We start from the raw sequence: 24,944 nt of genomic DNA on the forward strand, positions 1-24,944 counted from the left end.
TCATTTAAAAATTTGAAAAACCCAGAAACTATATAAGAAAAAATAAATTTTCTGTAATTCTGTCATACAGTAATATTATGAACACCTTCAGATATACATACATATACAACTGGCCAACACTTTTTGTACACACACCCACATACATATACAAATGTATACATGGTGTAAATGAGGGTATGTTTAATTTGCATGTCTGTATGGTATTTGTTTATACTTAGTATTACGGACACAAAATAAATTTATATATATATACTTTTTAGTTTCTTGGTTCCAAACTTTTCTGAGCTTAAAAAACACCATGGGGAACTTTCTGACTCTTCTAACGCTGTATTCTCTTTATTCTCAATGCCACCACTGAATATCTCCTAGAACCAAATATACACCCCATAGGAAAATCAAATTTCCCATTATTCAAGCTTGTGTGCCTCTGCATTTTAGGGCCTAAAAAGAAACAGAGGTCTAAGTGCCCAAAGGTGCCATATATAAAGGAAATGATTATCCCAACATAACAGGTGACAAAATAACCATTTATGGTTTTGGAAGACATTACCGATAGATAAAATACTTCCAGCTTCATCCAAACCAACAGATGCTGGGGCCAAGAAGTATTCTGGATATACCAGCAGCTGCCAAATATCACAGATGGCATGAAGTTAGAGATGAAGGGAAAGGAAGGGGCATATGATTAAATCAGTCCAGGAAGGGAAAGATGCAGAGAAGATAGCTCCTCAAACCATCCAGGACTCTCATGAGCATTCTTCTATAAAGAGGAAGAAAAGAAAATGCAAAAATTCACCCAATACCAGCATGGCCTCTTTGATGTGTGCTCAGGCCATGAGAGTTTCATTGTGTAATGATCGCTCTGTAGTCAACACTGGAATACCTGTAATATGTTTACTTATCTCCTATTAGTCCCTTTAATAGGGCCATGGATCATGCAGATGTCCTCACTCTACTAACACAATCCCAAACCAAAAAGTAATGAAAAAGAATAAAAGCAACAACTAAAACAACAGGGTAGAAATCAACAGTTCTCAGTGAACCTAGTGGCACCTCAACACTAATTGATTTAGTGTGTAGGAGTTAAGGAAGTCTGTTTTCACATCATCAGTTAGCTAGCAACAGTTAAAGAGAGACAAAAGGAGCAGATGTATGTGGGGAAACAAACCAAGCAGGCTGCCTGGCTGTCCATACTGGCGTTTTCTGGTTTAATGCAATCGCTCTCATATATATTCAGCTCACTCACACTTTTCATAATGCTAGTAAGTAATGGACATATGCAGTGGTGAATACTCCCCTGTCACTCAAACTTTGTTACACAGATTCTTATGGCAGGTGATCCTGGGAACATTACTTAGGCTCTCTGGACCACAGGTTAAAGGATAAAACTGAACCAGCTGACCGGTTACATTCTTCTCAGCTCTAGAATTCTATGTAATTCCTATTCCCCTGACCACAATGGCCTGGAAGTTGTAAATGTATGGATATAATTTAGCTCAGTTCTCTGTCTCTAACGTCAACCAAAGGATTTCTAATCCTCCTCAAGTCTTATCCAAAGATGTCTTGGACTCCCCTGGAGATTTCAGTGGCCAGGTGAAACCTATGACGGCATCTCACAAGGGTCACCACCTCCAGACCTACCACTCAGGAAATGATATCCATGCCTCCCTGGGCATCCCTACTTCCTTCTCTCCCAGAGCTGTCAGAGTGGTGCTGCTGCAGGCACCAGGCTGGGCTGCTCAGCTGAGGGGGAAAGTGCTGTTCCCTATTCCTTAGGCCTCATGCCATGACACTGAAGCCAAAGCAATGTTAGCTGGTACTTCCAATATCTCAGGCACTTTACAGAAAAGAGCTCTCCCATCTCCCCACTATATTTAATTCATAATCCCTGTCTCCTGAAATGCACAGGGTAGGTACAATGCTGTATATCACAACCAACCCTCCTCTCTGGTGTGGGGCCTTTTCAATGATCCAAGCATATGTATGACTGTACCTCTAGATGAGTTCTTTCCCAAAAAGCCTGGGGCAAGCCCACTGTACCCATTACATACATACCAGGATAGAATATGCAACTTGGACTCCAGGAGATCCATGCTATACTTGTCTTATGACTCTAAGCTCCCTTTCCTTCATTCAACATCAAATAGTAATCTCTAATACTTATTGAACATTTACTATGTGTAAAGCCTTAAGTAAGTGCTTTATGTGCATTACTTTGTTTAATATTAATAACAACCCAAGGAAGGAGGTATCATCTATTTCCTTTACAGATGAGGAAACTGAGGTTTAAAGAGATTAATTTACCCAAAGTTTCCAGTGACTGAGATGAGATTTGGACCCAAGCAATGCCTATGATATCCTGCATCCCTGTTGATGTATATTGAGCCTATTATGTGCTGGACAGTGCACTGTAGCCTCGTCCATTATTTTTAACACTGGAACAAGTTTTATATGCCTTTATTTTAGAAATTTTACCTGACATAGCAGAGCCTCAGATCTTATTGGCCACACTTCAAGGGACTGGTATATTTCTACGTTTCATCATGCTTTATAAAAATTAATTCCTTTCTGACTTTCAATTCCTAAGTTTCATATCCCAAATTTTAACTTCTTTGATTTAACTTCTTTGATTAACACATCAGTTAACAAGCAGCCAACTGACTACAATAATCCAAGCATTTTGCTAGCCACTGAAGGAAATTCAAATCTTGAATCTGAAGAAAATTCAAATTCAAGTCTTCACGCTTAATGAATATATAATCCATATAGCAAGATCCACATAAGCATAAGAAAATGAGAAACCATCGGAAAATTAAAAGCAAAGGATACTCGCTATGTCAGAATCTCAAAACAGTTAGTTGTCTGAGAAGATAAGATGAAGAAGAGACTTTTGAAAACTGAAAACAAAAACAAAAACAAAAACAAACAAACAAAAAAAAAGCAAAGGATACTCAAGCCTCCAGCCTCATTCCCTTACCATCAGGAAGCAGTGACGTCTGGAGGCAGAGTCCCTAAGTTCAAGTCCTAGCTCAGCTACAATTGTTCCTTAAGTCTAGATCACTATAAGGTTAAGTTTTGTTTCCTTAACTACAAATGACCAAAATACTACCCCCCACTCACAGTGTAGGCTTATGAGTAAGGATTAAATGAAATAATATATGTAAAGTACATAACATGACACCCGGCATACAGCGATCATTTCCTAAATCTTTACTACAATTACCTTAGATGATTAGATTTTTAAGAGTTTCCAACTTCCTTTTATTCTCCATCAAAATTTTTGTACCTTGAGCCAATCTTTTTTTATGTCTTAGAAGATGAAGTGTCTTTACTCACCCATTGATTTATTCAACAAATATTTACTGTGTGTCCACTGTTAGACTTCTCAGCTCCAAGGAAAACTCCTGGCCTCTGATTTTGACTCATCTTTTCTTCTTAAATCATGCTTGAATTCTAAATCTTTTCTTTTCTTGCTTTCTGTCATGTGTCTAAAAGCTAAATATACCTTTCTTTTGGGACCATGTAACCACCTGAAGCCAACTCACTATGTTTCCTCTCCTCCACTGCTTATCTTCTTGAAATAGTATACCCACTGCCTCTACTTCCCACTTGTTCATTTACTGATCCATTCAGGAAACATACAAGCATCTGTGACTTCAGTGTAGGTGTTGTGCAATGAAACATGAAAAAGGTATGGTCTCTGCTCTTGAGATGGTTGTGGGTATTTTGCTCCTTGAACACCCTACCATAGATTCTGACTGAGTCACCCTGAACCCTACAAATCGCTCAACCCAAGGGTCTTTTCTTAGTCCTCACTGACATCCTCCTTCCAAGGATGCTGACGTAAGAAAACTGCTGAAGTAGTCTCAAACAATTGTTAAGACTGTTTCTGATGTCTGAAGGGAGGGCTGAATTGTGTGTGTATGTGTAACTGAGACAGATATAAAGGAGAAAAGTGGAGAACACAGGTAGCAAGGGATAAGTAATTCCCAAGGAATTAGTTCAAACTCAGTTAAGAAAATCTAAAAATTGGTGCAGGGCTATACTGTCAAAGATGAATATTGTAAAACACTTGTTCCATCAAAAGCAATTTGTATAGGAAATACAATTATTTTCTTCACGGTAATGAAGGCCCAAGACATTACTTTCTATGAGAGAGAGAAGACTGTAAATGCACTCTCCGCAGGCATTCTGACCCAGTTTAGTGACTAGTTTAATATTCAAAGGGTAGATGTGTCCTCTTCACTTTAGGAAGTTTGATGTTCAAAGACAATTTAGGTCACTGGCTCCTGTGGCAGCATTTCCCCTGTGAGAAAGGTACATTTAAGCACCCATCTCTTATATTATTGATAACAAAACTCGTTAAAAGCCTGCGAAGCCCAATAGCTTTCTCTCTGGGCCTTTCAGAAGAAGCAATTAAATCAAGACTCCAGCTTTCCTTTTAGGGGGATATGTGTGTGTTTTGAACCAAAACCTGTGAAAGTGGAGTTCTAGTATAAATTTTTCTTTTCAAATGTATTTCAAGCATCCCCTCCATGCCAAAGCAAAATCAGAAATGACATTACTGATTTATTAAGCTTTTGGTTCATAACCTAAACATTTTTGTCTTGGTAGTGAGTGGAATGTGTCCTTTCAAAGGTAAAGCAAAACAAGCACCTTCCCTTCTGCTCCCAGCTCTCTTCCCATGAGGTAAGAGAACCACCTATCCTTGAATCAACCACATTACTTCTATGTCGGTCTAGCTCTACTTGGGATTTCTCAGCGCTGGGAATGAATTTTTATTCATTACTGTATTCCTAGTGCCTAGTTCAGACTCTGCCACACAGCTGATTCCCGTAAATATTTGTTGAATACATTTTCCCTTAAGAACATTTTAGAAGCAAGTTCAGATGTAAAATCCAAGCTACTGAACACTGCACATGAAAACCTTCTCATTTCCTGCCCTAGTTCCTTCTGCAATGCCTCCTTTTCCCTCCAGCCCACTTTGCTCAGCTACACTGATCAACTTCAAATCACTGATCAACTTCAAATCACCACACACGCCATGCTCACTCACACCACGATGCTTTTCCACATACTCTTTTCTCCACCCAGAATGTCCTTGCCCTCCTTAAAAGATGTTGAAATCAACTTTTAAGATTCATATGAGCCCAATATAACCCATTTTTGATGCCTTTTTCTTCAGGAAAAATTAGTTATTTTACACAGTGTTCTCTTTTAATACATGAAACATTTTTCTATTATATTTTTTATTAGAAAGCATTATGGTTAATTGTTCATGTGGATCTCTCCCATAAGTTGTTCAGATCCTAGAATGTATAGAGTATGTCATTTTCATCTTCGTATTGCTAACACTCAGCATGGAGCGTGGAACATAGGAAATGCTCAACAATATTTACTGAATTGACTTGAAATTATGAGAACAGCACATATGCTTTGCCCCTTCTGACAAACTAGGACATTTCTCCCCCTCCCAATATTTGTGTTTTAACAGAATTCTGAGGTATAACTAAAAAATTTTAAAAACTAGCCGAAGAAGATTTTAGTTTTAAGTAAAGATATTATTACCTCAAATCCTCTTCGATGTAAGAGGAATGTAAGTAAGTAAAGAGGATAACAGCTTTAGTCATTTAAAGATACCTATCCCTAATAAATCACATGCTGAATTGCACTGTTTGAAGTTTTCTCAAACACCTGTATTATTTTTTCCATTGAATCTTGATTGTAATCAATGTAAATACCCCTATTAAATTTTATTACAAAATGAGAATTACTAAAAAGAAAAAGTGAAATAGGAACCTTAGAACAAACTGATGAGTATCTTCTCTCTTATCACCTGAGTATCCTATGAAAACTAGTCTTTCAAGCTGCCAAGGTCAAAATATGGCTATTTGAGAAGCCTTCCAAATAAGATGAGATTTCAGAAGTCAAAGTTGAATAAAAAATTATGAAATACTGGCACAGTCATTTGTGTCACTGTAATCTTTGATATTTATTTACAGGGACCTCAAAACAAAACTAAAAACAAAACCAAAAACAAAAGCCTGCCCCAAACACAAAGATCTTTCTAACTGCAGAGTCCTGGAAGCTGTTAAGTCTTCAAAAGCACCTGACATGGTCTAAATGTAACTGATTAAGGAACTAGATGTGATGGGTTGGGAAAATAGAGTACACTCGGAAAGATAGTCTTTTCTTCTTTTCAGCTCCATGAAATGTAACTATAATCACTATACAAGTTTGTATTTCCAGCACTCAGTATGACATCCCATGTGTAGGAGGCACCTGACAAGTTTGGTGGAAGCAGTGAATACATCACTCAACTAATGACATCCTATGCCCTCCTTCTGAAACGTGGACACTCTCCATCCAAACCAAGCTCCGTGGAATAACTATAGCTCAGAATAATCAGACCCATTTAGCAACTCTTCAAGGGTGACCATCACTACTAATATTGAGACATCCCTAGCAGCACAGCCAACACTGTATGAAATTTCCTCATGTTGACTTCAGATGGGTAGATCTATAGCCTACCACATCTTGACTTTCCTTAAAAACCACAAACTAATTGGTTTTTATTTACAATTTGTAGCACTATGTTTCAAAACAGCAAAAACATACTGAGTGCTGCTCATATGCCAAGCACTATTCTCAGTACTTGAGAATATACAACACAATGTGTATAAATGTGTATGATTCATTTATTTCTTCCAACTACATTGCAAAGTAATTAATATTATAACTATCCCTGCTTTATTTAATGTCTCTTAATCATAAATTCCTTGCCTAAAAACTGGAGATAATAATACCTCATTAAAGATTAAATGACAAGATATAAATCATGCATCATGGTTTCTAGCCACCATAATAACTCAATAAAAATTAATTTTCCTCCCCTTTCCCTAGGTTTATCCATACATTTTTTGCTATTGTTATTATTTTTTTAATATGTTTACATGTGAAATTTAACATCACGTTACTCAGCAGGGAGATGAAAACTATAATACAGTAAGATACAACTATACACCCAACAGAATGGCTAAACTTTAAAAGAAAGATAGACAATGCTAATTTTGGTGAGAATATGCAGCAACTGAAACTCTCACATATTGTGTAAAAGGGAGTATAATAAAATGGTATGACCATCTTGAAAAACTCTTTGGCAGTTTCTAGTAAGGTCAAATATATGCCTACACTATAACCCAGCAACTCCAATCTTAGTATATAGCCAACACAAATGAGTGCATAGGTTCACAAGAATGTTTACAGCACCTTTATCCATAGGAACTCAAAGTGGGAAAGAACCCAAATGTCCATTAACAAGAAAAAGGATAAACCAGTTATAGTATTCATACAATGTGATATTACACAGAATGATAGACAAAACAAAATGGATGAATATCAGAAACACTATGTCGAGTGGAAGAAACCAGACACAAGAGTACACACTGTATGATTCCACTTATTCAAAATTCTAAGTCAGGCAAAACTAATATAGAGTGATAAAAGCTTGACAGTGGTTACCTTGGGTAGTGCTGGTTGTAATGGTATTAACTGGGAAAGAGCACCAAGAATTCTTTGGAGTGATGTAAACTAATATGCCTTGATAAGGGTAGTGCTGATACAGGTGATTACATTTCCAAAAAATTATTGAGCTTAGAATGAAAACTCATGAATTTTACTGTATGTAAGTTTACCTCAACTTTAGAAAGTCTTCTTGATGATGTTTAACTGTTCACTTGAGTAGTCCACCTGGTAGAGGCTTTTACAGGATGATGGAGGGTGACTGAAATCCCAGAGAAGTCAGTTTAGATTTAAACAGTCTTGATGTCCAGAGTTCACTTGTTTGCTAAATGGGGACACATCTGAAGGCACACCTACTCCCTCTACTCAGTGATATGCCGTTATTGACAACTACACAGTAAGCTCATTATCCCCTGTGCCTAACATTTTATAGCTGTCCAGAGCAAAAGAAAGATGTTCTGTGTTGTAGCTTTTGTTTACTATAATTTTCATAAGGCCATTATCACTCTCGATGAAGACACTTTAAAATGTATAAAACAGGACAAAACATTTCTCCATGATGAGGCAAAGTGAGTTTGCCAGGGGCACAAAAAAAAGGAAGAAGGAAAAGAAAAATGAAGAGCTCTCCTACAGTGTAACACTCTTAATAGAGCATCCTGCAGCTGCTGAACAATTCCTACATTTAATGATTAATGAATCTGAGTTCGTCTCTGCATTTGCGCAGCTGGGGGCAGTGGTACTATCTACAGAGCTTCTTTGAGGCAGAGGGTGAGGAGGTGGCAGCTTGCACTTCAATGTGAGCAGCCTAAACTGGGCAGACTGTCAAGTGAGTACGAGCTGTACACGCCAGAACAATATAAATACACCCCACACCCACCACCAGAAGTAGTCCCTTAGCTACATGGCACTCTTTTTGGCCCACTTCTCTCCATGACAATCCCTTTACACTTGATACTTCAGCTTCCCTCATGGGAGTGCTCTCCATGAGCTATACTCTCCAGGATCGCCTTGCCTTTGTACATGCCACTCTATTTATCTGGAATATTCTTTCTACCCAACTTCCCATAGGTATCTCTTTCAATATTCAGTTCAGGAGTTACCTTTTCTAGTACCTTCCAGGCTATTATTTGGTGCCTCTTATCTATGTTCACCAATTATCAAACCACAGTATCCCTTCCAATTTGCTTGTCTGTCTCCCTAACTTCATTTTATCTCCTTTTGATGGGGAGCCTAGTTATTCTTCATCTCTGAATTTCTAATACCTTTTCACATTTCTGACACATAGCAATAGATAATTGTAGAATGAATAAGAGTGTGAAGAATGAATAAATGAATGGGGAGAAAAGCTAATTTTATATTCCTGTTTTGATTTGTGAATTGCTTGCTGTACACCTAGAAACAAAACAATACTCACTTTGACAGCATTAAATATCTATGAACTTTTCCCGTTCACACAAACACTGAGGAAAACAGGAATATTCTGACTAAAACACTAATCTCTCAGACTGAATTCCTTTAGCATGGTTAATTTTTTAAAAACATAAAACTTTTCTCATATCTAGTTCACCATCACGTTACTGCTTCTAAACAATGTGCTATTTTGCTTTTCTCAGGGATATACATTTGGGATGGTGCAATTTCATGCAGTCAGAAGAGCTGACAAACCCCATTAAAAGCTCCATAGGACCTTTCAGCAGTGGTGAAACCATGAAAAATGGGAGAACTCAAGGAGGCATTTAAGGGGACATTGGAGCCCATCATGCCATCTTGTAGTGGACTCTAAAAAGCATTTCTTCTTTTTCTTCTTGATTCTAATGGAGGAGAGCCTACTATTTTCCCTGGTTCTCTAAGCCCCTTCCTCAGAAATATTGTCTTTATAGTACACCTAAAATCAGGTTCTATAATTGGAATCCACTTCCTCCTGTTACATATTAGCGAAAAGGTGCAGATTGTTTATCTGCACTTGCAGAATGAAACTTTAGTTTTGGATCGCTTGCTGTAACTTTTGGGCCTGGATGGCTTCCAGAAACATTAAGCTATTGTGTGTGTAGGGGATTCATGCTAATTGAATTAGTGAAGCATTGTGCCTATATCCTTGCTAAGAGAATCTGCCCCTGCTCACATCACCTACTAGAAGAATGTGTCTAGGTGGCCATATTTATATCAGGTGATTCAATTTCCTTGACCAAAGATATGTAGGCAAGGATGGATATCTGACCAAATCTGAGTCAGGGAGATTCCTTAGGAGAATGGGAGAGACAAGTTGGTAAGATGTAAGGAATGCAACAGCAAGATCATATAGAACTGCACACTGTGGCAAGTATGAGAGAAATATAGAGTGATAGAGGAAGCTAGTCTACAAAGAAAAGTGGGAATACAGAATAGATGGGCTAAGAGAAGCCAAAATGAGAGATTCTAGGGCCCCATTACAGTGAAGCTTGGGTCCCTGTGTTGTCGGGATGTATTTCCATTCCAGTTGCTAGATATCCCAGAGATTAGCCTTAGAAGAAAATCTTTATTTAAGTTAGCATGAGTGGATTTCTGTTATTTGCAAGCAAAGTACAGTTGACCCTTGAACAATAATACAGGAGTTAGGGGCAATGACTCTCCACACAGTTGAAAATCCACATGTAATTTTAAAGCCAGCCGTCTATATCCACAGTTCCACATCTTTGAATTCAACCAACCTCAGATCATGTGGTACTGCAGTATATATTTATTGAAAAAAAAATCCACATATAAATGGACCTGCACAGTTCAAGCCCATGTTGTTACATCTAAAATAATAACTTTAACTGCAACAATGATCTATGCAATGGCCAACTTTATGTGTCAACTTGTCTAGGCCACCGTGCTCTGATATTTGGCCAAACATTATTGTGGATATTTCTGTAAGGGTGTGTTTGGCTGAGACTTACATTTAAATCAGTGCTATTTGAGTAAAGCAGATTGCCCCCCATAATGTGAGTGGGCTTCATGTAGTTGGTTGAAGGCCTGAATAGAACAAAAGGCTGACCCTCCCCCAAACAGGACGGAATTCTCCAGAAGACTGACTTTGAAATTCATCGGCAACATCAGTGATTCCTGGTTCTACAGAAGACTGCCTTTGGACTAAAACTGCAGGCCTTTCCTGAGTCTCCAGCCTGCCAGTGTCCATCATCAGATTTTGGACTTGCCAAGCTTCCACAATCATGTAAGCCAATTCCTTAAAATAAATCTTTTTATTCACACACACACACACACACACACACACACACACGCTTCTGTTTCTTTGGAGAACCCTAACTAATACAACCTACAATAACTACAAAGTGTAATTAGCTGCACGTGAATAGTATGTATTCCCTAAACCTAAATTATTACAAAAGACATCTTGAATTTTGTTCATTTGCACTGCACCATTTCTGTTTTATTAGGCTGGAAGGGAGGAACTCATATTAACTGAATACTGGCTATAGAGTATGCCGACACCAAACATATTAATTTCTGAACATAAAGCAATATTTTTATTTAATTTATAATTAAGGAAATTAAAATTTGGAGAAGTTTTCCTATTTTGTCAATGATAATTTTGAGAATATGCCATTTAATTATTTTGGTAGCAAGTACCCAAATGATCTGCTTGTGTGTATTATCAATGCATGAGTAACGCTATCATCTAGCTGGGTTTCAGATGCAGAGAGAGTGAAGGTGGTGGGGATGGGGCAGATGTAAGAAGCGTGCAACAGAGGGAATTCTGAGCTCGGGAACAGCAAAGTCCAATGATGTGGGTAACCTAGGTGGGTCAATTCTTCAGCTCGAAAGAGGGATAGCCGTGTTTTCTATACTTGTGTCACAGGGTTGCTATGAAGTTCAGTTTGTTTGATGTAAAGCAAAGAACTCTGTAAACTGAAAAGGACTTTTAAAATGTTAAGTTTTAATATCATTTCACTTGTAGTCTCTGCACCTTTCAAAATAGTTTGTGAATAATGACATCTTCTGAAGGACAGAGACATTCAGATTGCCGGAGATAGAAAACAAGCATTCCCTACTAACATTTACTAAATGTGAGCTACATCACGAGACAGTAAATCTACTCCACACCGCTCTCCAGTGAGCATGAGATAACATTATTATAATAAATGATTTACTCTCAGCTCTTTCAAATATCAAACTAATTTTCAAATAAACAGGAGCATGAAATGGCTTTCTATTATTATGAATTAATCCAAGAATATTAGAGCTATAAGGGAACTTAACAATCATCTCATGATTGGCAAACTGCACTCCACAGGCCAACTACCACCTGCCCTCTGTTTGTGGATAGCCGATAAACTAACAATAGTTTTTACATTTAAAACTGGTTGAAAAAATGAAAATAAGAATAATATTTCATGACATGTGACAATTACATGAAATTCAAATTTCAATCTGTCTTAGTCTGTTCAGGCCGTTATAACAAAATACCACAGACTGGGCAGGTTATAAACAGCAGAAATTTATTGCTCACAATTCTGGAGGCTGGAAGCTCAAGATCAGGGTTCTACCATGGTCAGGGTAGGGCCCTCTTCTAGGGCACAGACTTCTCTTTGCTGGAAGGGGATAGCGAGCTCTCTGGAGCCTCTTTTACAAGGCACCAATACCATTCATAAGGTTTCCACCCTCATGACTGAAGTACCTCCCGAATGCCCCACCTACTTATACCATCACCTTTGGGGTTAGGATTTCAATATATGGACTTTCAGCACATGAACACTCAGACCATAGCACAGTGTTCATAAGTAAGTTTAACTGGAACACAACTACATTCATTTGTTATGTATTGTATGTGGCTGCTTTCTCAAACTACAATGGCAAAGCTGAACAGTTGTGACAGACAGGGTAACTATATGACCCACAAAGCCACTTTACCATCTGGCCTTTTATAGAAAAAGTTTGCCAACCCTTATCTAACCCAATCCTGTCATTCTACAGAGGAGAAAACTAAAGATAAAACTATTTACTCTAGGTAACTCAGCTAGGATATTAATTAATCAGAATTAGGGCTAAAACCTAGTATTTCTGTCCATTTGATCATGCTCAATTTAATGATTAAAAATTAGCTTTAATTATACTCATCTTTAAATTATGTAGCCTCCTTGTGCTAATTACTAGATTTATCTCAGAATCTTTGCTCACATAAGCTAAGATTATACAAAAAATTCATCTTGATGAAATAAAATATTTTCTTCATTTATTCACTGAAATGAATTTTATATTGTATTATTCTTAAATAGTTCTAAGTAGAAGTTACTGTAGAATAAAATAATGGTAAAAATTAAATATTTTGCTTAACACATCAATCAACTGACACATGCTCTGCTTGTAATTCATAAAGCAGTAATATATGGAAATTCAAACACTTTCAGAGAAACTGGCCACATTCAATTTTCTTACAAGAGATGATTGACAATAAGATGAGAAAATAATCCCTTAGCCTTTCTGTGTTTAGTGACTAGAACTTGACCAGCTAATTTCCCAAATGTAAATTGGGATGTAAATGTAAATGTAAATTTCAGTCTTTTATAAAATGAAAAAGGAAGTGTGTCTGAAGTTAAAGCATCCCTTTTACATCACTAGGATGTATCTGTTGGGTTTCCAGTGTAATCAATTACCTACCCTCCATCTTTAAGAGGAAATGTTTAAAGCAGTGCTTCTCAACTGGGGATGATTTTGCCCCCAAAAGGAGATTTGACCATGTGTGTAGACATTTTTGGTTGTCACAATGGGATAAACTAAAACTTCTATTTTATACCAGTTATCCGTGATACCTGATATAATAAAATATTTCTATCCATGATACCTGATACAGTTAAATAACCTAATGCTAACAGAAAAACAAATCCTAAGCCACATTTGCCTTTAAATGAAAATGACAAAATACTTGAATATAATTGTCTACATAATTATCTCTAGACATTAGCCAATGGCATATTTAAAGATTAAAGCAAGAATAGCCTGAGTTTAACAGTGTAGTTTTTCTTCTAATAGTACTTTCTCTAATTCACAGTGTAACCCAGCCAACATTATTGAAAGTAACATATTAAAGTCTCTTAGATCACTAAATTAAGGAATGCCCTTTCTCCAACATAAGCAATAGATGAAGTAATTTCAATCTCTCACTTTCACTTTCAGTAAATATTTTGAAAGCAGACATCTGGTGCTACCTACTTACAGTTTCTTCCTTGAGTACATATTTTACTATGCATCACTTTTACTGAGTAATAATTATTAGTTCAATTCCCTAACTAATCTTCCAATTTGGGGAACATATGAAGTATATCAACTCAAGCTCAAAGTATCCTTTAATTAGACAAAAATGCCAAGACCCTATAATACCATTTGGTTCTTCTAAGCAGTGGCTTCAGAGCACTGCATCAAGAGCATAGTTATCCACGCTCTCCAACATTTACCTATTCATCTAGCACCCCAATTATCCCGTGCTCTCTGCTAAATGATGTACGCAGGAAGTTGTCTAAGATATGGTTCCTAATTTTAAGAAGCTCTTCAGAATGAGGTGAAAGAGCTAATAATGCTACAACATGCTAAAAGCAAAGACAGAAATACCCACTGATTTTTATGAATTTTTTTAAGAATAAAAGAAGAGCCTAATCTAGCTTTAGAGATTCAGGAAATTTTTCTTGAACTCATCCAACTCACTTGAGTTGAGTATTAAAATATGGGCAGGAGTCAGGTAGGAGAAGATGTGGTTCAGATTTTCCAGGCAATGGAAATAGCTTGTGCAAAAAGCCCAGCTAAAAGGAATTTCATGATTTGAGAAAGGGAAAAACAAAGTATAAAGGCAGAGAAGTAGGCAGAGGACAGATCACAGAGGGTCTTATATACCAATCCAAGGAGTTTAGGATTTTATTCTACAAGAAAGGTCAAACATGGCAGTATCCTGGTCTTACCTGCATTTTAAGTGGACCATTCTGGTGGCTGTGGAAAGGATCAATTTGAAGTAGACAGCTGTAGTATTTTGGGCCCAAGAAAAAGAGAGACTGGTCTTGGGAACTAGGAATAGACAGAAGCGGGTGGATCAGAGACATATGTATGAGAATACGTGGCAGAACTGATTGGCTGATTATGTAAGGGATGAGAGCAAACAAAGCAAAAGGCATAAGCCCAAGTTTACCAGTTTGGGCAACCTGGTGAATGGGTGATTCTAGCAATTGGGAGAAAACAGAGGAAAAGGAGCAGGTGTGAGGGAGCTTGCTTATTTCAGCAATGGCTGAATGATTAGGGCAGAAGTTAGACTCAGTCAGACTTAACAACAGGCAGTCTTGGACCACACTTTGAGAAACACTCCTTCCTTCCTTCCTTCCTTCCTTCTATCTATCTATCTATTTATCTATCTATCTATCTATCTTTCTATTTGTCTATCACCTATCTATCATCTAACTGTCACCTATCTGTCTGTCTCTCTATATATTAAACTTAGAAATTCTTTAATTATTTGGGGGAAAAGAAGCAAAAGTTATCAATGCTATCCCTAAACTTCAAATTTCTATGCATGTGCCCCTGAAAATGGAAGTAGAGAAGAGCCAATGGCTGGAACAAAATTCCCAAATGCTTTAAACATAAATTATATGTGAGACAAATGTAAAAATTAAATATCTCCCTCTTAGAGGTTTTGTTATACCTGCCCCCACCTTACCCAAGCAATTATAGCTTTGTATCTTTCTCACATGCTCAGGAGCCAAGAAAATTTTGTTCAGCTCAATTTTCCACATTTAATATTTAATGCCAGGCATCATTTAAAAAAAATCAAATATAAAATTAATTTTGAGTTTGAACATGCTTTTTCAAATGAAAGCCCTGGATGTTCCATTCCTCCCCCTCCCTGTCCAGAATCTCTTCCTTAGTTTTTGAAGGATGTAGGGTAGAGCAGACAGGGGGCAGGGGTGCGGGTATTATCTCTACTAATGTAGTCATCAGTTATGGCTGCTTTGGCCTTGGTCCCGAAGTGAACTGACCACTGCTCAGTTGGTACTATCACATACTACTGGAATCTAAGGGACATGCACTTGAGTGACCACTGCAATTCCAAGTACCATCATAGGGAAGTTTAAAGGGGGCATAAGCAGGATGCTCCAGAATCTTGACAATGGACACTACCTTTGGGAGCTCTGGTTCACAATCATGCCTCTATATAAATTCAGTAGGATAGAAAAATCTAAAATTGTATGTCATTGCCTGAAAAACATCATGAAAATAATACACAGAGAAATCTCAAATAGATAAACGAAAAAGATAAAGAATAGGGACAAACATTCCTTCACTTTATGATGTTATATCATCTACAAACCAAAATGGGGCAGCTGAACTCAATTACTTCTCTATATAAATGATCTTTCATGATTAAAAATTTTGAAAACCCGTGAACTGTTCACTTAAAACCCTTTGCTCCCACTGTTAACTAACACATAATCTGTTCTGCCCAGATGCCAGCAAAAGAGAGAGGGCATTTAATTGAGTTTCCCTCCAGCTCAGTTGAATCTACGGCAGTTTTTCTCAGCGTGCGGTCCTTCTAAGGGGTGTTCATACCAGAATCACTGAGAGAGCTTGTTAAAATGAAAATTCCTGGGTCGACAACCTACCTACTGAGTCAGCACCCCCAAGGGGCGGACATGAATATCTGCTTTGCTCACAAGCTCCCCAAGTGATTCCTAAGCATTCTTAGCATATCATGTATCATTCACATGTTCCTTCACTCATTTATTTTTCAATAAACATTTACGGAATACTTTCTGTGAGCCACAGTCTTTAAAACTCTTTTTCATGTTAGCTAATGGAAATGGAGAAAGGATACGATCTAGCTGTCCGCAGATGAGCTTGGAGCCAGTTGAGATTATACCACCAGACTGAGAGCGGGAGGATGTAAAGCCACTGCTGGAGAGGCAGTGTTCCTGCCACCCCCCATGCCTCCCCACCTGCCCCCTGCAGGAAGTCATCTGCAGGGAAGGCAGAACCCTTTTCCTTGACACAGACCTTGCCCCATTTTACTGTGACTCCACAAGTCATCCCAGAACCGGATGGCCCTGAGCTTGGACATCCCAGCTATGCCCTTCCTCATTCTTCAGTGACCACACACTTTCATTCTTTACTCCACAATGGTGGGCATCAGAAGACAAGAGCTCTCCAGAGAGACAGGTTTCTTGTTGCCTCAGGAATTTCCTTCAGGCTGCCCGAGGAACATTTCACAAAAAGGCAAATCACATGGTCACTGTTCAGCAGTCTGAGTTGAAGCCACCACTTGAAACACACCAGACAGATTTTGTCTCTCCTGGGTTTTAGTTTGGGCACATTTTCTTTTCTTTTTCTTATTTTCTTAAAGGGAATCTGAGGCTGGCATGCTGAGATGGAAAGACAGAAGTTTCTTTATTAGTAGCCCTTAAAATTTGCCTAACCACACACTGCATTTTCCTAAAAGCAATTTATTCTTCAAGTTTCCCATCTTTAAGGTGCTTAGTGGAATTGATCCATAACAAGTTCCCTGACCTCACTTACCACCATTCATGACCATGTCTAGATATAATAGGTGTATGTTTCCTCTCTTCCTGTGGGAACCTAATGGCTACTCACCAGCATGTGGTTTAGGAGTGCCTTGTCCTGGCTAAGGAAAAGCTCTGGTGTATTAATATTATTCTACCTGCCATGTAAAGATTCAGAATTTTAGATGTGAAAAGAAGACATTAAAAGTAATAAATTTAACACACAAATTGAAATGAATCTCAACATAATTGTTTTCTAAGAGTTTGAGACCAGCAAAGGGAAGTCAGTTTCCGGAATGCCTGGCATCAACTGGAGAAGACAGACCCAACTTATTTTGTCATCAGGATCTTGCTATGATTCAGAGACAATACAATGGGCATTGGTTACCATGACATGAAATTATAGGAGTAGAAAACATTGGTACTTGGGCAGAATTTGTGATCTGGTAGCCTAACTTGATCACTGCTCTTTCAATTATTTCTCTTGTGTCATACCCAGTTCACCTTCATTTATCCCTCTTTGCATAATAACATAAAAGAGGGAAAGGAGGGGAAAAAATGAAATGAAACTCTGAGCTTTTTGACTGGATTTCAAAAAATTGGGAATTTACTATGCATTGTTTTATAAGAGCAAAAAAAAAAACAATCTAAGAAAACTAGAAGTGATATTTCTGATTGTATATTACTTAATCAAAGAGTTCTGCTATCAGGCATCCAATGGGGCTCTTACTCATCAATGACATGAAGTTACATGCCTTACTTTTGTCTCAGTCCCACTAGAATTAGTAACTGGCATACCCTTTCTAGCTCACCAAAGAACCACCAATCAAGAAGCTCTGTCTTTCCTTCTCAGGACCTTGATTCTCAGACACTGGAACCACCACCACTGGGACCATCAGACAGCAAAGCAGGATATCTGAAGGTATCCTAAATTCTTTCTTCCACCACAACTAATCGATTTAACAAGTCCCTATTTATTTTACCTTCATTACTTTTGCCTTAGCCCTGGTCCTCATGAATTCTTCAGGCCTCTAATTTAATCTCTCAGCTTCCAATCCTACCATCTCCCATCCACTCTAGACACTACAGCCAAAGCAATCTATTTAATAGCTGAATCTAGCAATCGCTTCTTTGCTAAGACCCCTTTAATGGCCCTCCCTCGTTTTCAGGATCATTGTCAACTGCCTTGGCTTAGCAGACAAGGCCCCTTATGATCTAAACTCTGCTGACTGTTCTAGTCCTTCCAGTTTAATGTTCAATCCAGCTTAGCTACTTTTAGCCTCAATAGACTCTGTACTTCCAGGCCAATGTTCAATCCAGCTTAGCTACTTTTAGCCTCAATAGACTCTGTTCTTCCAGGCCCACAGAGCATGGCAGCCTTCACCACAAGGAATCATAGCATTGAATCTAAGTCAAGACCTAAACTCTTCATTTTAAAGAGAAGGACACCAAGTTACAGAGAGGTTAAGTAATTTCCCAAGGTCACACAGGTGATTAGGAACATGAAGGAATTAGGACCCAGTGTTTAGGCCTAACTGTCCAAAGTACAATTTCTTTAATCTCTTTCTGACATTACTCAAAGTGGCAAAGTCATACTCTTTCTTTGAAAATCATAAAATGATACAGACCATTTGGTCCTCATTAAGAAACTGGCTTAAACACGTGTATCCAAAGTCTGTTACAAGTGCAGAGTTTCCTTTTCCCCAAAGCAATCCATTTTTCAGAAGCCCCTTTACTAAGTCTACCAAGACGTCAATACAAAGAAAGCTCTCTGCTCTGGAGAGGGTGTGGAGAAAAGGGAACACTCTTGCACTGTTGGTGGGAATGTAAATGGATACAGCCACTATGGAGAACAGTATGGAGGTTCCTTAAAAAACTAAAAATAGAACTATCATACGACCCAGCAATCCCACTACTGGGCATATACCCTGAGAAAACCATAATTCAAAAAGAGTCACGTACCAAAATGTTCACAGCAGCTCTATTTACAATAGCCAGGACATGGAAGCAACCTAAGTGTCCATCAACAGATGAATGGATAAAGAAGATGTGGCACATATATACAGTGGAATATTACTCGGCCATAAAAAGAAACAAAATGGAGTTATTTGTAGTGAGGTGGATGGAGTTAGAGTCTGTCATACAGAGTGAAGTAAGTCAGAAAGAGAAAAACAAATACAGTATGCTAACACATATATATGGAATCTAAGGGGGAAAAAAAAAAAAAAGGTCATGAAGAACCTAGTGGCAAGACGGGAATAAAGACACAGACCTACTAGAGAATGGACTTGAGGATGTGGAGAGGGGGAAGGGTAAGATGTGACAAAGTGAGAGAGTGGCATGGACATATATACACTACGAAACGTAAAATAGCTAGCTAGTGGGAAGCAACCTCATAGCACAGGGAGATCAGCTCTGTGCTTCGTGACCACCTAGAGGGGTGGGATAGGGAGGGTGGGAGGGAGGGAGATGCAAGAGGGAAGAGATATGGGAACATATGTATATTTATAACTGATTCACTTTGTTATAAAGCAGAAACTAATACACCATTGTAAAGCGATTATACTCCAATAAAGATGTTAAAAAAAAAAAAAAGCTCTCTGCTCTAAAATTAATATTCAAATTCAACAGAAGTAACCAAAATAAAATCTCCTAAATAAAACAACGTCAGAGACAGACCTTATAATGAATATAAAATATGCTAAGAACATTCTATGACTGAAATAAATTATACTTTTGGAGATTAATAGTAAGATGAAATCTTGAAACACATGAGAATGAAGCAAATGACAACTGAAGAGAAACATTTTGGTAAGGGTCCCATTTGAAATGTATCCGTTTGAAAACAGCCTCTGACTTTTGGCTATCATGGTCATGTGCCTGTCCAAAAATTCATTTGCAAATGATATTTCCGAATGCAATCCCAAATTCAAAATGTGAGTTGGCTGGCATGTTCAAAATTTTCTCTGAGACGGACAAAACAACAAATGAGATGTTTTCAGAAGGAATAATAAGTATATTCCAACACTCATTGGGTTTAATTCATGCTTCAGATGCTGGCCTTTCCCTTCTAATTCTTTAGTATCCTGTTTTCATCAGGAAATGGGAAATACAGGAAACAGGATTATGAAGCCATTTCTAAACATTAGCATGGTACTGAAGTAAGTTAGCAAAGAAACACACATTTTCAAGGAAAGGATAGGGAGGGAAATTGGCTTGAGCCCTGTCTGTCAGAAACGGTAAGCCATCTGAGTTTAGTTAAATCTAATCATGCCATCATGTCCTAAACTGCATTTACTGACAAGTCAGGGCATTGGAAAGGGCATATCACACCAGAAAAAGCTTGAAAGAGGAACAAACATCACCTATTGAATAGGAGAACTGGGTTTATTCACTTACAATTTCAATAGACAACAGAGAATCCATCCGTTATACTAACACGGTTGTGGTAGTGTGGGGGACAGAATAAGAGACTGAGAGAGGAGGAGGAGAGGGAGAGAACCAGCAGAAAGTACGGAAAGAACAGTAGGACTGCTGTTATTAAATATTTAATTTATAGACTAAACCAGGAAGAACACTGAGCAACAGTTGCAAATGATTACTCAGAAACTTCGATTTTACTCAAAATGTAAAAGCAGAGCAAGAATACACAGGGACTAGGAAAGCAAAGACAAGACAGCAACAATCTAGAGGGGAAAAAAATTACATGGCATTGATATCCAGAATGTTGATAATACAATAACTCATATACAGAAGCAGCTTTTATTTCTTTCCAAATATTGCTGAAAGAATTTGGTAGCACTTTTTTTTCTAGTTTGAAATGTGCTCAATATCTGAAGTCTCTTAGGATAGGTATAATCTTTCAAAAAATACAGATGTCATTTGGAAAGAAAGTTCTCAGGTAAAACAAATCCTATCTTTCAGATATTGAGAGAATTGGAAGGATACTCATGAATGCACTTTATTAGAATGAATTGTTATAAAGCACCATGTTAATAAACCATGGTAAGACCGAGCTGTATGCCAACCATGGTATTGGTGTAGTATTGACAATGTCTGCTGGTATATAGCATGGATGGTACTTTCAGCTAAAAAAGATGAGAGCTCTTCTAAAAATAAGTAATGTACCTCAAAGAGATGCTTCTCTGCTGGTTTTGTGACTAGCAAATGAAAAATAACATTTCCATTAAAAAAATGAGAGTATTAATGAATAATATATTGAAGGTGGTATACACACACTTGTTTAAAAAATCATTATGTAAGTTAAAAAGCATTACTTTGGGGTAAAGCCAATGAATGATTTAACTGAAAAATGTTTCTTATTGCACATGGCATTGCTAAAGTCAATTTTCTCAGTCATAGTTAGGTTTGACAAGACACTCTTCGCCCCAGACCCTGGATTCAGGAGTAATTCTGGAAGAAAATTTACATTTGTTTGTTAGTTCCCTGGCCTCATTCTTTTTCATGCCCTATCACGCATGTTGTTCCAATACAGCAAAAGCCCTTATATCCAAGGAAGCTTCTCTCCCACTCTCAAACCTGCTTTTCCTCCAAAATACTCTTTTAGGGAAGCAAACCACCATCATAACAACAATATGAGAGGTGTTTGAACAGTATGTGAGGGTAGCCTTTGAGAAAGTTAATCTCAGTTTGTGCTGAACAGAATAAAGGAAACTCAGACAAGGTAATACTCCACTGTAAGAAGACACTTAGCTGTAGAGAACTAATGGTCCACATCAAATCTGACCCAACTAGAACACAGCCTCAGAAAAAAAAAAAATGTTGCAAGCGTAATTTATTCAGGGTTAACTTATTAATCCTCTATTGTGACACTGGACTCAAGGTCCAGTGGTCATTATATCACAGTATCATATTAATATGGAAAAGAGAATTAAGAACTTCACCTTGCCTTTTTAACTCCACATGGATGTGGGAGGAACATCCAGAGATATGCACTTTTCCCAAATAAGTATTACCACATTCTCTTTTCTGAGGGAAAATACTTGTTTTCTGCACCTTTTAAATTTTACTTGTATTTCCTTCCCTACAAGGCAGATGATGAAGATGAATTATTATGAAGTTGTAGGGAATTTCTCAGTATCTTTAATGTATTTGCTTCTAGAAAGAGGAGTGCTGCAGACACCAGGTAGCATCCTAGCTCAGGTATAGTTCTTTTGTGTAACTCAGCTAGAGAGAAAGCTAGAGGCACACACTCGGTATATATTTAACAATACTTTCCCACTACCGACTTCACTTAAGAGACTAAAATTATCATGGCTTTAAAAAAAAAAAAAGTCACCAAAAAAGTCACAATCTGATGAGGCTTGTTCTTTGTCTTTATCTGAGAGACCACCTAAGGACACAGGGCTTTTAAACTAATAAGGAGAATCCTTTGTTCTCCCAGGTTCCATTTAAAGGAAAACTGGGTCGAAAGGCTTCCCCAGGGAGGGAAAAGAATCCAGGAGCCAAACACAGGGGAGTAAGAGATTTCACTCCCACCACTGTTCCCACCCTCCCAAAGAAGTTAATTAATTCTATTTTAGGGATTTTGGGGGTGGGGAGCACTCAGGCAGCCCATTCTATACCACCACAATCTCATTCTCAAATGTGGCTCAGACCATCCTCCCTCCCTGACACCATGGGGTGAGGGGCGTTTAGAACCTCTCTCCAGCCATGGGCAACAGAGCCAGTACTACAAGGCATCTATACTCCCCAAAAGGTGTGTCCCAGCCCAAGTGCAAAGTTGGGTATTTAGACCTGCAAAGCACAATGAGAGCCATTCAAAGCAGCAAGTTACAGTACCTTAAGAAGTCTGACAGATGGGAGAAAGGCTGCGTGGCACAGCTTCCGGATGGTCCAGTTTAGGGGTCGAGGAGCATCAGTTTGATTCATGACCCCGTCCAAATTCCACCGGGAAAACCAGAAGCCGCAAACCTGAGCAGTGCCTAGAAAATAAACGGTCCCCCACAGCCCTGGCATCCCATGGTCATCTCCACACCTGAGAATTCCATCAGGGCAGAGGCTTCCTGCAACTTGGGAGACTAGTCAAGTGGCGTTGCCTGAGCCACTGAACCTTCTTAAGAAAGCCACCTCCCCTCTCCCTGCAGCCGTGCTCATGCATACCAAATGTGGCTGAATGGAGGCACACTGCCTGCTGCTTCGGGGAGGGGATGCACGGTTTTGAAGGAGAGGGACAGCCTGCACGGAACAGCCAGCGGTCGGAGTCAGAGCTGCCTGCTCAGAATGTGTGCTCCCTCTCCTACTCTCCTCCCAGTAAACGCAGGTCAGGCACTGGGGGAAAACCCTGGCCATTTGTTCTGCTCACTTGGTTTGGGGGGGAGCCAGGAGGAGAGCAAAAGGGAACATCAATAAAGCCAGAACAGGGAACTTGCACTTTCTGGTACAAAGCATCTCTGAGGGGCTGGAAACTGGCACAGGGGGGAGGGGCTAGGACACAGAAGGAAAAGGGAATGCCTCCGAATGATAAGATAAACACTTTTGATTTATGTGACAATAAATTGAGAGCTACTGTAAAATGGATTTACAATAAAAGGAATCTCTGTCATGTTCTGGGTTTTTTATTAACTGTGATTGACAGTCCTCACCCTGATGTATACATTATATAGATTAGAGGAGGCAGACGGCAGAGAGAGAAGCAAACTAACACACACAGAGGGAGCGGTGAGTTATTCCTTTCATAGAAAGCAGTGTAAACTAATGTATCTTTGGCTTACCTTTTAGAAACAGCAGTTTCTAAATTGGGGGTTATCCCATCCTGAAAAGCCACTTGATACTCTATCTGCAACAAAAGTTTAACCCTTAAGGTGCCACATGGAAGGAATGCTTTCTATAAAAGATGGAGTTTCCTGAATTGGGGATACCCACCCCCACCATTTCCTAAGGGAAGCTTTAAGAGAGAGTTGCTGCATTGGTGTGAATAGTCTTTAGGGCTCCTGTGGTGAGAAAGCACAAAGGGGAACTCTTCCAGTTGAAGGCAGTGAGGTGGTTGGGAAGAGGAAGTCACAAGCCCCACGTAAACGCCCCCATCCCGAGGAATCAGACGACAGTGAGTGCAGTTGACTGACGGCTGCCCAGGAGAACCCTCACATCCTTAGAGCATTTCCATCTTATTCTTCCTCTTTATGTCCCTCCCTATGACTGTACTGATTTTCAATTTTGAATTAACTAGAAGAGAATGGTAAATCCCAGCTCCATGACTATTATGCATTCTGAAGCAGAAACGGGAGATGTGAGAGCAGATGTGATACACAGAGACCCTGCTGTAATTCAGAATTTGGAGCAACATGGATCCTCCCTGGAGTGTAATAAATACCTGACACACCACATTACAACTGTATTTCCCTCACAATGGTCCTGTGTTACAGATCTAAGGACACTAAGGATTTTTTTATAGAAAATCTAGTCCATGGGTAGAATCCAGACTACTGACTTGCCTTGTGTAATAAAATTCATGCATCTGATTTCCTTCTATTAACCAATATCACTTTATAGACCCCCCACACACACAGTTGGTTCACTATCTGCCACCATTCTATTTCCACCAAAGATTAAAGGCAGCTTAAAACAGTAACAGCTAACATGTCTGTATCAAGCATTGTGCTAGGCACTCTAAATGCATTATGTAAGTTCATGTCAACAATAACTCTATGTAGTACATGCTACTGTCATATCCACATTTCACAGGTTGAGCGACTGAGGTCTTGAGAAATTCGTAATGAGTAATTGAGAATTAGTAATGACATAACTAATAAAACTGGGATTTAGACTGAAACCAGTCTACAAGACTATAAAGACAAGCTTTATCTTCTTTCCTATTTCGTTCATAGTTATGGCAGCCACAGCATTTAAGCTACTGCTTCAGCTTTCTGGTGATTTAACCCTACATAAGAG

General features: G+C 38.6%; 1 protein-coding gene across 12 annotated transcripts in view; it reads right to left on the minus strand.

The window, feature by feature from the left end:
* Positions 1 to 23,248, minus strand: part of TRPM3 (transient receptor potential cation channel subfamily M member 3) — a 507,712-nt gene extending 484,464 nt beyond the window's left edge. For all 12 annotated transcript variants that reach the window (XM_036855282.1, XM_036855281.1, XM_036855285.1 and 9 more), the window contains exon 1: positions 22,836 to 23,248. In XM_036855282.1, the coding sequence (XP_036711177.1) occupies positions 22,836 to 23,012 (177 nt within the window). In that variant the 5' untranslated portion in view covers positions 23,013 to 23,248. The remainder of the gene's footprint in view (positions 1 to 22,835) is intronic.
* Between the last annotated feature and the right edge of the window lie 1,696 nt (positions 23,249 to 24,944).

Source organism: Balaenoptera musculus, chromosome 6 (assembly GCF_009873245.2).
Source record: "Balaenoptera musculus isolate JJ_BM4_2016_0621 chromosome 6, mBalMus1.pri.v3, whole genome shotgun sequence".
Taxonomy (NCBI): Eukaryota; Metazoa; Chordata; class Mammalia; order Artiodactyla; family Balaenopteridae; genus Balaenoptera; species Balaenoptera musculus.